This window comes from Centrocercus urophasianus, unplaced genomic scaffold (assembly GCF_019232065.1).
Source record: "Centrocercus urophasianus isolate 14NV4802_14NV808 unplaced genomic scaffold, USGS_Curo_1.0 seq_13, whole genome shotgun sequence".
NCBI lineage: Eukaryota > Metazoa > Chordata > Aves > Galliformes > Phasianidae > Centrocercus > Centrocercus urophasianus.
In genome coordinates this window covers 15,971,945-15,987,606 of record NW_024884475.1, presented here as the reverse complement: position 1 = coordinate 15,987,606, position 15,662 = coordinate 15,971,945, and the positions used below count along the sequence as shown (strand labels likewise).

At 39.0% G+C, this 15,662-nt stretch overlaps 1 protein-coding gene across 1 annotated transcript in view; it reads left to right on the top strand.

Moving 5' to 3' along the window:
- Nucleotides 1-228: 228 nt before the first annotated feature.
- Nucleotides 229-15,662, top strand: part of ADGRA3 (adhesion G protein-coupled receptor A3) — a 54,367-nt gene continuing 38,933 nt past the window's right edge. Inside the window, exons 1-2 of the mRNA XM_042812607.1 lie at nucleotides 229-494; nucleotides 13,783-13,854. Coding sequence (XP_042668541.1) covers nucleotides 229-494; nucleotides 13,783-13,854 — 338 coding nt within the window. The remainder of the gene's footprint in view (nucleotides 495-13,782; nucleotides 13,855-15,662) is intronic.

The window sequence follows — 15,662 nt, the reverse complement described above, 5'->3', positions numbered from 1 at the left end:
GGCGCTGCTGTCGCCGCGCGGGGTCCTCCCGGCCCCGACACAAAGACGAGGGCGGGTGCGGCGGTGGCGGCTCCGGCCCGCCACCCCCCGGCACCACATGGCGGCGGAGCTGCGGCCGCGCCTAGCGCCGCCCCCGCGAAGCTAAGTGAGGGCCCGCGAGCCGCGCTCTCTCCTCGCTCCTCTCCCATCCGGCACTTCCAGGAGGAGCGGGGCCCGGCCCCGAGCGCCATGCTGCCCTCGCTCCGCCGCGCTCCCTGCCGCCCGCTTCGCCCCCGTGCCCGGCGCCCCGCGCGCCTCCTGGCCGCGCTCCTTCTCGTGGCTGCGCTGAGGGGCGGCGGCACCGCGCTGCCCCTGGGCTGTAAGTACGATGGGCGCCCCAAAAGCTCCGGCAAAGCGGCGGCTGGCGGCCCGCTGGAGGTGAAGGTGGTGTGCAGCAACCTGGAGCTCGCTCACGTCCTGCCTCCCGAGGCTCTGCCCAACCGGACGGTCACGCTGTGAGTACGATCCCGGGGGTGGTGATTTTGTTGGGAAAGAAGTCCGTGAAGCGCTGTGCGGGTGGGGGCTGCGCGGGGTGGTCCCGCCCCGCCGTGCGTCGTCCCCGTGCTCCCAGCTCCGTCCTAACTTCGGGTTACGTTCAGGCGCGCTGTTTGTACGTGGACTCGATCCGAGCTCAGCCATTTGAATAACAAGTTTCCAGCAGGATGTGCAGCTTATTCCAAACTAAGTAATGCGTTACTCTTCACGGGAAGGGTTTGCAAGTTGTTTTTCTTTTCTTCCTGAGACGCTATCCGAAGCTATGCAGTAACACTGAATTTCATCAGCGACGGCCCAAAAGCCTGTGATTTTTTTTAGGGAGCCTGTGTTTCTGTGGGAGGACTCGAGTGTGATTGAGTAGTGTGCAAGAAAGTTGATGAAAACTGACGGTAGCATAGGGTCTGGCTTAATATGCTTACTTATTTTGTTGGAATGAGTGTCTCCAGGAATGGGACATCCACCACATCTCTGGTCAGCCTGTTACACTGCTTCACCACCCTTATTGTAAACAACATTTTCTTTATACCCAATCTAAATCTTTCCTCTTTTCATTTGAAACCATTTCCCTTTGTGCTCTCATCACAGACCTTACTAAAGAGTCTGTACCCTTCTTTCTTGAAGGTTCCCTTTAGATACTGAAAAGCTGCTGTCAGGTCACTTCATAGTAGTCTCCAGGCTGAACAGCCTCAGCTCTCCCAGCCTTCGTTGCAGGAGAGGTGTTCCATCCCTTGGATCATTTTTGTGGCCTTCCTCTGGACATGCTCTAACAGATCCATATCTCTAAACTTATGTACTTTTGTTCTGAGAACAACAGTTTGACTGTTGCCTTTGTGAACTTTGACAGCACTTAAACCTGGTGGAAGGGCTTCTTTGAGAAGTTAGATTGAGATGTGTACCCTAGTCATAAGGGCCAGTCAGTGGGAAAGGGGAAGACCAAAAAAGAGGGGCCTAAGTAGTTTCCCTCAGCTTGTCAATGTGCAAAGGATTGGAACATTTTTAAATGACCTGTGAGAAGTGACCAGAATTATTCCTGTGTGAAGTTTCTGAAGTAGAAAGGAAAGCAAAAAGTGAAAGGTGACAGCTCTTTGATCAACAAATTGATTTCGGTCTTTGTTAGCTGTAAGTGTTATGCAGCTGATTAGCTGTTAAAAATACAGTATTATCCACAAAAAAAAAAGATAAAAGTATGTATTAGTCTGGATGATATGCTGAAGTTGACAGTGGGGGTCTTTTGATTCAAAAAGCTTGCAGTCACAGCTGTGATTACTGTGAAAGACAAGCAAATATCAAATATAGCATCCTTGCTGTGAATGGACCTTTGTTCATAATTGCAGTGACAGAATAATTTGGAAGAATTCATTTCGTTTTGATTCTTCATACTCCTTCGTTATCTAGAGCATATCTTCATACGTTAATTATTTGCTTTCATTTCTAACTAGCCTTTGAAGTGCATGACTATTTCTGAAACAGATTTTCCCTTCAGTACTCCTAACTTTTTAAATGACTTAACTGGAAAACACATTGTTTCTTGCTGTTTTCTCTAGTAAGTATCATAACAGTGTTGATAGAATCAATGTGAATGCACGCTTTGAAATTTTACTTAAATGTTACTTAAAAGATTATTAAACTGATGCTTCTGGTTTTTCTAAGTAAGTGGACACAGTGGTTGTTGTGTTTCAGTATCTCAGGTTTCTTCATTTCAGAGGTGTAACTTTCCATATCTCTGAGATCATTGTACTGAGTGTTAACCTGGTTAGAAAACATTGGTGATTTATGAGTTGGGTTGCCTTGTGCCATTGTGTGCAATTTCACTAACATGTTGTTTAATAGTGGCTGAGTTAATTGTTATCTAATCTTTTTCCAAAATTACTTTTTTTTTTCTTTTTTTCCTCCAAGCTGATACTGCAGTGGTTGGTGGGTAGTGGAAAGTTTTCTGATTAAAGTCAAACTGCCCTGAATTATCTTGAATCTTGATTCTTGTGGGATTCTTCTATTAAGATAAGTCCTACTTCTATTATAGCTTTTTGGATTAGTGGATCACTGCTGAGATAAGTAGCTGAAAATAGATCACTGTTGTGTAAATCAGCTATGTTTTAATTCAGTTAATTTTCTTTTATGTTCTTATTTTGCACAAAGCAATTTTAAATATGAGGACATTTGTGTAGTTTTATATAAACAGTGTCTTGTTTTTCTGAGAGTGAGCTGGGAAGGACTCAAGTGTTTATTCTTGAGAATCTTGATTCCATCCTCATCACTGTTCAAACTCCTGCGCTTTCAGTAGATGAACTGCTGCGCATTTAGCATTTACACCTCCGTATTTTTCCTTCTGACATATTTTTGAGGATAAAGCTGTCAAAAAAGTGAGGAAAAGAAAATCAAAGGAAATGAGGATAAACAAGTTTGCATCCCAGTTCTTACACATTGTTGTAGTTGGTGGTTAATAATGGCTTTGGTAGGTTTGGCAAGGTCACAACTTAGGAAATGGCTGGCTTTTGTTTGCCACAAAACCTTTCATTGCCCTTGTAATTTAGGTCACTACTGGTTACAATTACTTAGAATCTGCAGTTACAATTCAGAAAAAAGTAAAACCCTAAGTATTTCAATTAATAAAGGTTAAAGTAAGGTTGCTTTGTGGTTGAAGAAGAAAATACTGAAATAAGTGCTTTAAAGTATGGAAAGATGTGTACAGGAGAATAAGTAATGTTTAGGATTTAGGACTGCAAATTGAGATTCCTTTAGAATCTAATTAGAATTAGCTAGTGCTTTGCCAAGCAGTTACTCACATTCACCTTGAAATTTGACCTTTAGTTATGGCCAAGGAAGGGACTTGTAGCCTTATATAAAAAAAAGTGATTGGGATGCAAATGAAGGGTGTACCTACATGAACATCCCGCATTGCTTTGACCTTTGTAGTTTAACCGGCCAGATGAGATGCTTTTGGTGTGAAGATAATATAACTGGGTGAATGTAACTTCATTCTTTGTCTACTGTATTTCAGTAGATACTGAAGTCATTGCCGTGATTCACGTTTAAGGAGCAGGAGCATGCTATACCTCGTGCAGTAGAAGTTTGAGATAAGATAACCATTGCTGTTGTTTCTTTGATGCAAGCTCAACTGATGATTTCACAACTTTTTCTGTTGAACAGTGCTGTCCCACTGAAGACAAGCCAATGAAGTTAAAATCCTTGTTGAGAATTTTAGTCACTGATTTACATAAAAATTATCCTATAGGAATGTAAATGAATGAAGGAAATGCATGTATAGTCAGTGAAGAGCAATGTTTTTGAAACAGGAGCTTTACTGACCTGCAAACAGCTTTGCTTAGCCACATGCTCTGAAAGGAACATATGAATATCAGTGTTTGCACTTGCGAGTTAGCATTTACCAGCCATTACAGTAGCCTGGATTTGTGTTCAGAACTGTTCAAAGATGCATTTAACTGGATTCCTATTGAGAAACATGTAAAAATGTCACATTTTTTTGCCCACTTTCCAAATACAAGAATATCAAACTACATCTGTTAAGCAACTCAAGGGCATATTTATTTGGCCTTCCAAAGACCTTCTAAGCTTTTCCTTTTTTTTTTTTTTTTTTTTTTTTAACTTGAATTCCTAAACTCCCAGCTTTTCATAGCAAAAGATCACTCACATCACAAGGAATCACTCCTATCACAGCATGTGATTGCACTGTAATTACAGTAACTGTGTGTAGTTACATGAATAGTTTTTTCCTACTTGCAGTAAATGGATCTTCAGGTTTTTAAAAATAAAGCATACTGTTATTATACAGTGACTTATATTTATGGCTATTAATATTCTTCCTTTTTTAACGCATCATCTGTTGCTTTGCTAAACTATGTTGATTAATTTCTTTTCCTTTGTAGAGCCTTTATTATGTGTTAGAGAAAGTGTCCTTTACAAAAAAAAATTGTCAAACAGGAAAAACTGGCATAGTAAATGTATTCAGTGGAAGTTTCCCTCTTCTTTCTTTTAAAGTACATTTCCATTATTAACTTGAATGGTACTCTTGACAGCTAATCCCTTTTTTGTTAATGTAGTCTATCTGAGACTGTTGTAAGTGCTCTATACTAATAACTTCAACAGTGATAACATTTTTTTGAAGACACAAAAGGCTAATAATTCCCATTAAAATTTATCTTAAAATTTTCTTCAGTCATTGGATACGTGAACTGTGCAAAATATGTGTTTCTCAAGAGTGCCTGGCAGTATGGAGACAGTGCAGTACTTGAGAACTGTCACAGCCACAGTTTACCAGTGGCATCCAACCTGCAAGAATTGGTGGTGCTTCATTTTCTGTTAGGCTTTTATTCTTGTAGATCTATACAGTATATGCCTATCATTTGTGTACTTTTTTTTTTTTTAACCTTGTTGAGAAGATTGCTATCCACATTGAAAATCACGTAACGTTTTATTTTATGTCCTATTTCAGCACTGATTCATCATTGTGGGTGGGGTTGTTATTACACAGTATTGAGTATGTGCAGTGGTCTTTTATAAATAGATATGCTCCCATGTATATTTGAGTGCTGCAAGAAAACTTAGCTCACAACTTGAGCAGCACTTTCTTCTAATTTGTAATATTTTATTCTGCCTAAATAACTGCGATCATTTTGTTATTTATTAAGTGTGCACTGGGGCACTCAAATTTGTATAGTGTTCTGCTGTTTCTTTTAGTGTTGTAGTGAAGTCTTTAATGTATATAGTGAATATACGGTGATTATTATAAACATGTGTTCATATATTTGCCATATATATGGTGATTGTCATTGGTAATAATAACCTCCATGCAATAATGGTGACATCAATATATACTGATATTTCTTGAGATTCTTCCATACAAATGTTTGGATTATGCTAAGTCCTTTTCAAGAAGGTTATTATACTTCTAATCAATACATGACAAAGTTAAATGTGGCTTTTTATAATGGGTACAACTGTAGGCAATTGTTGCATGTGATAGGCTTTTAGATTTTGAATGGGAGCTTCATGTTGATTACTGCTAAGTAGCGAGGAGGATAGAGGTAAATTCTGCAGAATTCTCGAGAACAAATTTAAAATTTTGAAATGAGGCAAAATCCAGTTTCTTAATTTTTGCAGCTAACATATTTATGTAGAATTGTCCAAAGCCTTTTATTCCCCAAGAATATATATGCAGTGCCCTTTATACATACATTTCAATGTGTCATTCGCTATTTTGCCTCAAGAATTGGTGTTTTCAACTTAAGTGCTAACACTTTTTTTCTTCTTTTGATCTTTTGTTCATGGCTAGTATGCCTGGTTTTGTTCTGCAAATGTACAGAGTTGTAGAACTTTTAAATGTAAAGTTAAATTTAGAGTTGAAGAAATAGGAGTAGACTTTGTGCTGCATTGATGAATGAGGAATGAACAACTACGTCTCATTTCTTTTTTGCTTGAGGTTTTTTTCACTTTGTAGATCTTATTTTTGTAATTTAAAATGAGTAAATGAGTTGGGAGATGCAAGATCAGATTTTTTTTTTTTTTTTTTAGAATGTGATGGGTCCCATGTGTAGTTCACATGGGCCACATATGTTGCAGGTTCATGGATTTATTATTACTGCTTCAGTAGTTAGTCTTTACCCTCACTGTTATAATCTCTATAATTTCTAATTCTATACTGTTTAAGTGCTTTCTTAGTACAACTAACTCATGGAGATTAAAACCAGTTGAGCTTTTCTTCTCATTCACAACAGTAAGTTTTAATTTTAAGAGCATCAGAGAAGATAATTAAAGCATATTTAGCTTTCTGTGAGGACATAATTAATGATTTTTAGATTTTACGTTGTAAAATACTTAAATTCTTTAATAGTAAACAAGTGAGAATTTTATTTTCACTTTTGGATGTCACTGTATGGCTGTTTGGCAGTGAAAACTACAATGTCTTGCTGAACTTAGTGTTTCTGTGCATTGCTCCTCCTTCAGCAGAGACATCAGCATGTCCAGCACGCAAAGCAGTGCGGTCCTGCAGATACCCAGGCTGCTCTTGCATGTCTGGGATGCCAGAGGTCTGTTGGGTGAGCAGAAACTAAGGCTGGCAGCTGGGGAGGGGTGAGGGAATGGGGAGCTTCTTTGCGTGCATTTGTTGGTTATGGAGGTGAGAGATCAGAAGGGCTCTGGAAGCAGTGAAAGTAGAGTAAATAAGGTGCTGAAGAGGATACAACTGGTTTAGTGAGAGGTGAGCAAGAATCCTTGGAAATAGAACTGCTACCCAGGAAATCTTTGTAAAATTAGGAACGGGTTGCCATGAGGAAATGGATCATCCAACAGTACCATGGAAAACTTCTGTTTTGTCCACGTGGTGTTGCCATATGAGTGGATGAACAAGACTTTTCTGTCAGATTAAAAAGCTAATTTATTATGAATTAATCCATGTTGTTACAGAACAGATTTAACCCTGGTACTTAGCAGTTGGCAGAATTTGCTTATAAGTTGCGCTCAGATTTCTGAAATCATCTTGTCAGAAAGATATTAGCCCTATCTACTGCCTCAAAGACATGTTTCAGGGCAACAGCGGTCCTCGAAAAGAATCCTCGCAACAGTGATGATTGTCTCATTAAACCTGCCCCCTTTCTGTGGTTGGCAGTGAGTAGGTGTGTTACAGCTCTGTGCTGGAGAATGGGAGCCCCTTCCTCTTGCACTTGCTGTTTCTGACACAGCAGTTGTCTGGAGCAAGGAACAGGAAGTAAAGTCTCACCGCTGACAGCAGAAAGTGATATCCATGTTAGCTGACTGAAACGCTGCTGCCCAAGCAGGTGTGCTGGGCACGTGCCTTTACCTCCAGGCTCTGGCTCTGTGGGTGGCTTGCTCTTCCTTCTCTGTATGGCTCCACATGCAGTCAGTCCGAGGAGCTAAACTATTCCAAACCTGTTAAGTTCTATAGGGCTAGCGTATAAATTCTTCTGCAAACGTGTCTGTGTGTTAGCAGTTGACAGGAAGTACCTGCAAACATGTCTAGACAAATCATGTCTAGACAAAGTACTTTCTTATCAGGTAATGTACTCACTGGAAATATAAGTACATGAGACTGTGGGTTTGACAGCGTATGCTATAATTAATGCTTCTGTGATAGGACTTAGAGAATGTACTGGCTGTAGCAGCTTAAGTTAAGAGAGTCTGGCTAAACTAGTGTGTGCTGTGTCCCCTGTAAGGTGAGCTATTATGCTTCATGTGTACTTGGGTGTTGGAGGAGTAGGGTAAGCTTGCACTGAAATGCAAAGGAGCATCCTAAAAAATACGCAATTGTTGGACAAGAGAAAGTCAGGAAGGAACAGAAGGAAAGGGAGTAAGGCAGGAGTTTGCAGCAGAACTCAAACTGACGCAGATGCTACAGATACAGAGGGGTTGGAAGAGAACTTGGAGGATGTCTCTGAGGTTGTCATGGGCACAGGGGTTAGATTGCCAGTGCTTTTGGTTAGTTTTAGGACAAGCAACCCAGTGTGGGAAAAGGCTAGATGCTGCTTTGTACTCCTGGTTTTCTATCCTAGGTAGGCTTTCCAACCTAGGCTAAGTACTAGAAGGAGAGGTTTGGTTGTGAAGCTTATAGTTTCTTGCTATGGTACTATCTTTTTCAGCAGCATTGCTATTCAATGTTGCCTTCTACTTTGTCTCTTTATTCCAAGATGCTTTTCATGTAGTATTTTTTTGTTACCTATTGCAGTGATGTGAACTGTATTTCACTAGAAATCAAGATTTCTGTCCTTAAATGTAGTGAATAAAGCATGTAGGCACATGTTGAATAGCAGCGTGCGGAATGTGCATTGTTATCTTTATAAATTAAAGACACTGAGTTTATGCAGGAAAAATAAAGGGTAGTCATTACTTCATATGAAGTTAATACATTTCCAGTTAAAAAATGGAAAGATATAAATAGACACAGATTTAATTTGGTAACTTCATTACTTCTTTGTGTTCCAGTTCACAATCTTTAATATTACCTAATGTGCATAATAATAACATAGCACAGGAGATTCTTTATCTGTTGTGATTTCTGTTTTGGAAATACTTCATTACTAAGCTTCCCTAATTGTATTGGTTTTGTTCTCCTTTAGTAGGGGCTTTGGAAAGATTTTTCTGTGTAATAGCTTGTAGATTGTTTTCATTCCAGGGTTTTACTTTTAAGCAAGTACTGTTGGTGATGTGCACAGTCCATTACTTGATGCTGCTTTGCTTTTGACACCAGGAACTCTCTAGAAGGCAAACTACTAACTCTTGAAAAGTACTGTTTTTATGTCCTTGCTAAACCACAGCTCCTACAAAATAAACTTTGAACAATATTTGTTTTTGCATGTTCACTGCTTTCAACAGCAAGGATAGTACAGATGGTTATTTTAGCCTAATTTTTGCTGGTGGCGACTTTCCCAGTCCTTAGAGTATCCAACTATCGCAATGAAATGATCTATTTTTTGCTTCCTGGCTCTCTGTTTGAGTCTCTCAAATTGTGTTCTGAAAGCTACTTTAACATTCAGCTTAAATTTACGCCATCTCCCATTCTTTGTACTTCTTAAGAGCCCATGTTGACTATTTTGTTGTGCTAATGGATTTGTGTGTTTCAGTAGCATACTATGAAAGGATTCATTTGTGAAATTTGGAGATGTATTCCTGACTAGCTGATTCCTGGCTTAGTAGTAGTAGTTTTATTAGGACAAAACTTTTTGTGCACAGTGTTTATTACCTCATTCTAAAGGTAAAGACAAAACAAGCCTTGATTTTTATTTATTTACTCCCCCCTCTTTTATTGCACTATCATAAAGAAATGGCTGATGGCAGCAACTTGATCTGCTCATAAGTGATCTAAGTGTTTTGCATAGTAGCAGTTGGGCATCTGTTGCCAAAGATCTTGCCAATTAATGAGTCAGAGGTGAGTTTCTTTGCAGTTTTACTAAGCTCTGGGGTAAAGCGAAAGCAAGGCTTTCCAAACCAGGCTATAATTGATGAAGGAAAACTTCAGCGCTGTTCATTGGATGAGTGAGAAGTTGGGGAGCCTTTCTGTTCTATTTCCTATGGGAAGAAGGTTGTTACTGTCTTGTTTCAGGTTATTCTTCGCAACCATTTCTTTCCAAGGAAAAGGGAAATGTTTGAAGATGGCTTTGAGACGTTGTCCAGAACCTGCTTTTCAGCTGCCTTTTCCTGTTAATGCTGTAGTGTATTTGTATGTGGTAGTTCCACATCCCAGTTTGTATTCTTATGCAGGGGATGGGTAGTGGACAAGCAAAACACGTTTGATTCAAGCGGGTTTTCTTGATATTTAGCAAAACAAAAACAACAATAACAACAAAACCACAAACAAAACACAAGAACAGCCAATATCTGATCTGTAGCTTATGAGACATACAGTGCATTGGTGATGCTTGGCTATTGGAACCTCTTCACAAATCCTCCAGATGATCATTTCTCTTGGGTCACTAGTTACAGAAGAGTTGAACAAGATAAGAATGAGTGATATTTCTCTCTCTATGATTTTTCCCTTTAAACTTCTTAATGATGGAAAAGTTCAGGTATTTTCTGAATCACTTCCCTCTTAGGAAGAATTATGTTCTTAAACTGATAACTTAAAATTATTATTGATCACAAATAATTGTCTGTATCTAAGTGGTACATAATAGCCCATCATTTTACTGTATATTAATGCACAGGAATTGTAAAAGTGGATCTAAAATGTCTACTTTGAAGTGAGTGCTCTATGGTGTTTTGTCATGTTATGCCACATCCCTAAGCACTTCTAATAATGTATAGACTAAGTATATTAATAGCAAGTTTTAAACTGACTTTTTAAAGATTACGATTACAGCATTAAGTATGATGAAATGCCTTAGGTTATATGGAGTGTTGTAAAATCTATCATTTATTGTACTAAACCTTAATGGTTGAGCAACTAACAGCTTCCACAAAAAATACTAAATCAGGCTGACTATAATTTGTACATCACACTCCAGAGACAAATATACCTAGTGCTCAGATATTCAAAGGCTTCTACTTTAGGCCTATTATTTATAGGCAATGTCAGAAAACTGATTTTTTTAAACAGAATTGTACTTTTTATTTAGTACAAATTTAGTTCACTCAGTTGCTTCTACTTTTGAAGTGGTTTCTGTTCCATCTTAAATAGCTGCTTGTTTATTTTTCTGGAAAAGCACAAATAAGTTCATTAAATTATGAAACAAAATCAATTACAACTAAAATACAAAGGATTTTTGTGCCACCAAAGGCTGTAGTGTGCTTGCTTGTGTTGACTTGGGTGTTTTCTAACTCTCGTGGTTTTATTTCTTTTTAACCATAGACCTAAATTGGATTTGTGGCTGTGGTGGCTTTATTTATTTTTTTTTTTTTTTTTTTTGCTGCTGTTATGCCTTATATTCTGTTTGCATTAAGTAATAATGAAATTTTTTCATAAGCTCCTTCATTTATTTCATTTTATTTCTTTCTGTGTATGTTTCTGGAACCAGGAAAGACGCAGAAATAAATGTCTACTTGGTTCAGATTGGTTTAGGCTGCAAAATGAATCCTGTACCTTCCTGCTATTTCCTCTTTCTGCCTAGATTGAAACCTTTCTCAGAGTAAAGTAAAAATAGCTTCAAGCCTTCAAGGTGCACTAATTTTAACACTTCAGTGAAGTATTTATAGTATTTCAGGCATTCCATGCCAAAGATTTTGCTTATTTATTTATTTTTCTCTTGCTTCTACTAAAATATCAGCACTCTGCCTTGCCAGACATCAGTCTCAGAAATATGTATTTCAATTCTGCTCTGTTTTGGATCTTCTTTGATGCAGATGAGATCACCTATGAGTTTTTAATTTGTACGTCTGTCTTTGAAACTTGCAGAGTGTGTGTGTATATATGTTATTTGTTGTGTCATTTAGGTTATCACAGAAGCAGACGAGGGGCAATTTTAGCTAATTTTTCTTCTTAACATCTACCAGCATGTCAGGCTACAGGCAATATAAGCAAATTATTTTGTTTAATAGCAAATTTTTTTGTATACTTTTAAAAATAAGCATTTTTCTTACACTTTTACCTTTCCATCCATTGCTGTGATCAATTTTCATCCAGGACTGACTGGCTGTTTGGAATACTGTGATGATCATGCTTATGTAGTAGATGTGTAAATTAGTGTCTGAAAGATGCTTGGGTGTTTCTGCAGCTTATCATTGCTTATGGAGCATTGGGCACCAGAGATACTTGAGATCAACTGCAGAAATACGTGGTGTAACTGGCAAAGGAGAAAAGGTAGGATCTCCTTTAAGCATCAGAACTGTTACCTTCGTTGACTGATTCAGTTCTAACTTCAAGAATTTTCAAACGTCCTTCATCCTGTTAGAATGAAAGATTCTTACAGAATTTCACAAAGATTGTTCAGCTGTCTAAATCCTGTGTACATGTATGTGATTAAGAGATACTGACTCAAAGCCAGAGCTTTGAGACAAAAAAGCTGCCTGCGCTGTTTGTTGAAACTGTAGATGCTTGTGGCAGTCTGTAAGTAGTTTTCTTCTCCAGATTTCTCAGTGTAATATATGGCTATGTCAAAATGATGCTGTTTTCATAGAAGGTATCCCTGTATTTTAGTTTCATCTTATTCTTGTTGCGTTTAGAAGTACTAAACCTTGTCATCAGATAATGAATTTTATGCGTTGGAGGGAAGGTGTGTTTGTTTTTATTGCTACTGTGAAGGAGGAGATCTGAAAGGTGTAGCAGAGTGTAGAAAATCTCCTAGTGGCAGTTGTTAGTGCTGAAGCAGTGTGATCCAGCCTGAGGATATAATTGGTGCTAGTGAAGAAGAGAACGGACTTGCTGGATCTGCAGGCCGCATTTGATAGAGGATCTGTCATAAACTGAAGTGACTGTAGCTGAAGTTATGGAAGAGATTGACGGAGTGAATAAATTTTACAGGATGAGACGGTGTTCACTGGAGAGCTTTTAGAAGAACTCGAGGATGGAGAGTCAAATGATGGATGACTGAAGTCGCACTTAGAATGAACTTACATATCCTGTTGTGGGAAGTTCTTCACAATTAGCAAAATATTGACAAAAATGATCCAGTTGATGGAGTAAGACATAGGACATTTTCTAAAAGGCATCTTGCAATCCCTTGCCAAAGGCTTTTGAAGAAAAATGTCAGCACAAAATGAGAAAGCATTGTATCAATAGCTAAATTGTTAAAAGATAAGAGCAAACGTGGAAGTAAATGGTCAGTGTTCTCAATGGAATGGAGTGTTCCAGACCTGAAATATTTAATGTATTTGTTAATGACCTGTGGAAGAGGTTTTTCTGGGGTGACAATTTTGAGTTACCTAATAAGGATGAGGATAAATCAATGGATTTCAGAAGTTTATGAAAGCAATAACTGGGCAGCAAAATGGCAGAAGTAGCACACTAGGGAAGTAAAAAATTTTATTGGTAACAATAACTGTTCTGTCTAAATATGTGAGATGGCAGGCTGTGGGCTGACCAGCTTGCTTCAGTTTTGAGTACCAGAGGTAAAGGCAGACCAGATGTTAAGAATTGCTGGGAAAACAATAGGTAACAAAATAAAACATTGTTACGTCACTATGTAGGTTTGTAACTTTTCCAAGCCTTGACTGCTGTTTTGGTTTTTGTAGTCTTGTCTCAAATTTTGAGTTAATGAAACTGGAAGAAGCTCAGAAACTAGTGAGAAAGTACTAAATGACTTCTGTGTGAGAAGTAATTAAGGAAAATATGCATCTTCCCATCTGGCAAAAGGCAGTCTGGAACTATACACAATTGTGTGTGGTAAAGAGAGGATAGATGTGGATTGATCGCTGCTTGCTTTAATGCTTCCCCTGTATAGCATTGAAGGAAGCTGATAGGAGCCACGATGAAAGCAAAGGAAATGAGGTGTTCTTTGTCAAAGTTTCGTAATGTGAAACCCTTTGCTAAGGAATGTTTTGGATGCCAGAATGGTATTCAAGAATGGTTTCAGAAGGAAAATAGGAAAAAGGTGATAGAAGTAGAAAGTGCAACCTTCGAAGTGAGGAATCATCCATGGGATTTCATATCTTGAGGATATTTGCATTTGCAGATGACTGCTGTTTGAAACGGTACGGTATGGAAGAAGAAACTTGCAGTTACATGTGGTCCTTCAAAGAGCAACAAGTAATGGGTAGAAGGACTTATCAGCTTATTTAGCAAATAATATAGCAAATAATTTTGTTATTCAATTTGTAATATAGTGTTCATTTCTGTTCTATTTACAGGATTCTGAGCAACAACAAAATAACAGAGCTGAAGAATTGTTCCTTCTCTGGATTAAACCTTCTTGAAAGACTGTAAGCGCTTCTTTAAAATATTTTTCACTTCAAAATAAGAGTTATATTCTGTTTATTTCATTAATAACTCTGGTATCAAGATGTTTGTTCTATTTGAATGTAGCTTTCTGTGATTGCAGTGTTAATATAGTTAAGAATACATGAAAATTAGTTTTATATAACAGCAAAAAAGGTACTTAGCTAAAGTTGCAAGTGATGAAATTAGGTGTAAAAGAAAAAAATTGAAACCCAATTGACCAACCAAAGAAACCCCACCCACATAAATCAAACCAAACAAGAAGAACAAGAACGGCCAGCCAACCCTGAAAATTCATCAATGACATTGACAATGGGATTGCACGCTACCTCAACAAGATTGTAGGTGACAGTAAACTGTGTGTTGCAGTCAGCATGCCTGAGAGATGGGATGCCACCCACAGAGGACTAGACAGGCTTGAGCAGTGAACCTCGTGAGGTTTGAAAAATACAAGATCTTGCACCTGGATCATGGCAACCCTCACTATTAATGCAACTTGGGAAACTAGAGGATAGAGCACAGCCCTACCTAAACGAATCTGCTGGTGGATGGCAAGCTGGACATGAGCCAGCAGTGTGCCTTCACAGCCCAGAAACCCAACCAAGACGCCCATCCTGGGCTGCATTGAAAGAAGCGTGGCCATCTTTTTGGTTGAGAAGGGTGATCCTGCACCTCTACTCTGTGCTGGTGAGACCTCACCAGGCGTACTGTGTCCAGATATGGAGTTCTCCGCACAGGAGAGATGTAGACCTGTTAGATTATGTCTGGAGGAGGGCCACAAAAATGATTAAAGTGATAGAATGCCTCCCCTACAAGAGCAGGCTGAAAGAGCTTGGGCAGTTCAGCCTGGAGAAGTGAAGGTTGTGAGGAGGCCTGATAGTGGCCTTTCAGTATCTAAAGGGGAGGTATAGGTAGGAAGGGGATGGAATCTTAATCGGGGTCTGTTGTGGTAGGATGTGGAGAAATAGTTTGAAATTAAAAGAGGGGAGATTTTTGTTGGAAATAAGAAAAAAGGTTTATTTTAAATAACCGTGGTGAGGCACTGGAATGGATTGCCCAGAGATGTGGATACCCTGTCCTTGGGGACATTCGACGTCAGGCTGGATGGGACTCTGAGCAGCTTGATCTAGATGTAGGTGTCCCTGTTCATTGCAGGGGAGTTGAATTAGATGACCTTCCAGTACCTTAACGGGGCCTATGGGGAAGCTGGATAGAGGCTTTTTGTAAGGGCATGTAGCAAGAGGAAAAGGGGAAATGATTTTGACTGGAAGAGGGTAGATTTAGACAAGATATTAGGAAGAAGTTCTTTACTGTGAGTGTGGTGAGACTCTGGAACAGGTTATCCAGAGAGGTTGTGGATGTCTTCTCCCTGGTAGCATTCAAGGCCAGGCTGGATGGCGCTTTGAACAACCTGGTCTAGTGGAAGGGTTTTAAATATCCCTTCCAACTCAAACCATTCTATGACCTTTAAAGCTCTCTCCCAATCCTGGTGATTCTGTGACTTTTCCAGAGGATGCAAATGTATTATAACCTCTAAAAGAGGGCATCTGCAGTGTCAGTTTGTTATTGACATATATGTTAACAGTTTTTCTTGTTATTTTACTATCCTTGCATATATCATATGTATGGGGAAAAATGGGAGTGAGCCCAATGGGAGTAACCTCTTTAACTTCTTTTGCTTCCTGTTTTCACTTTCCCTTTCAGATGATATATTGCTTGTGGGATAAGAAGCATTGTAGCTTCTGTTATAGTCAGCTTTTTTTCCGGCTGATAGAAGGTCAGGATTGGCAGG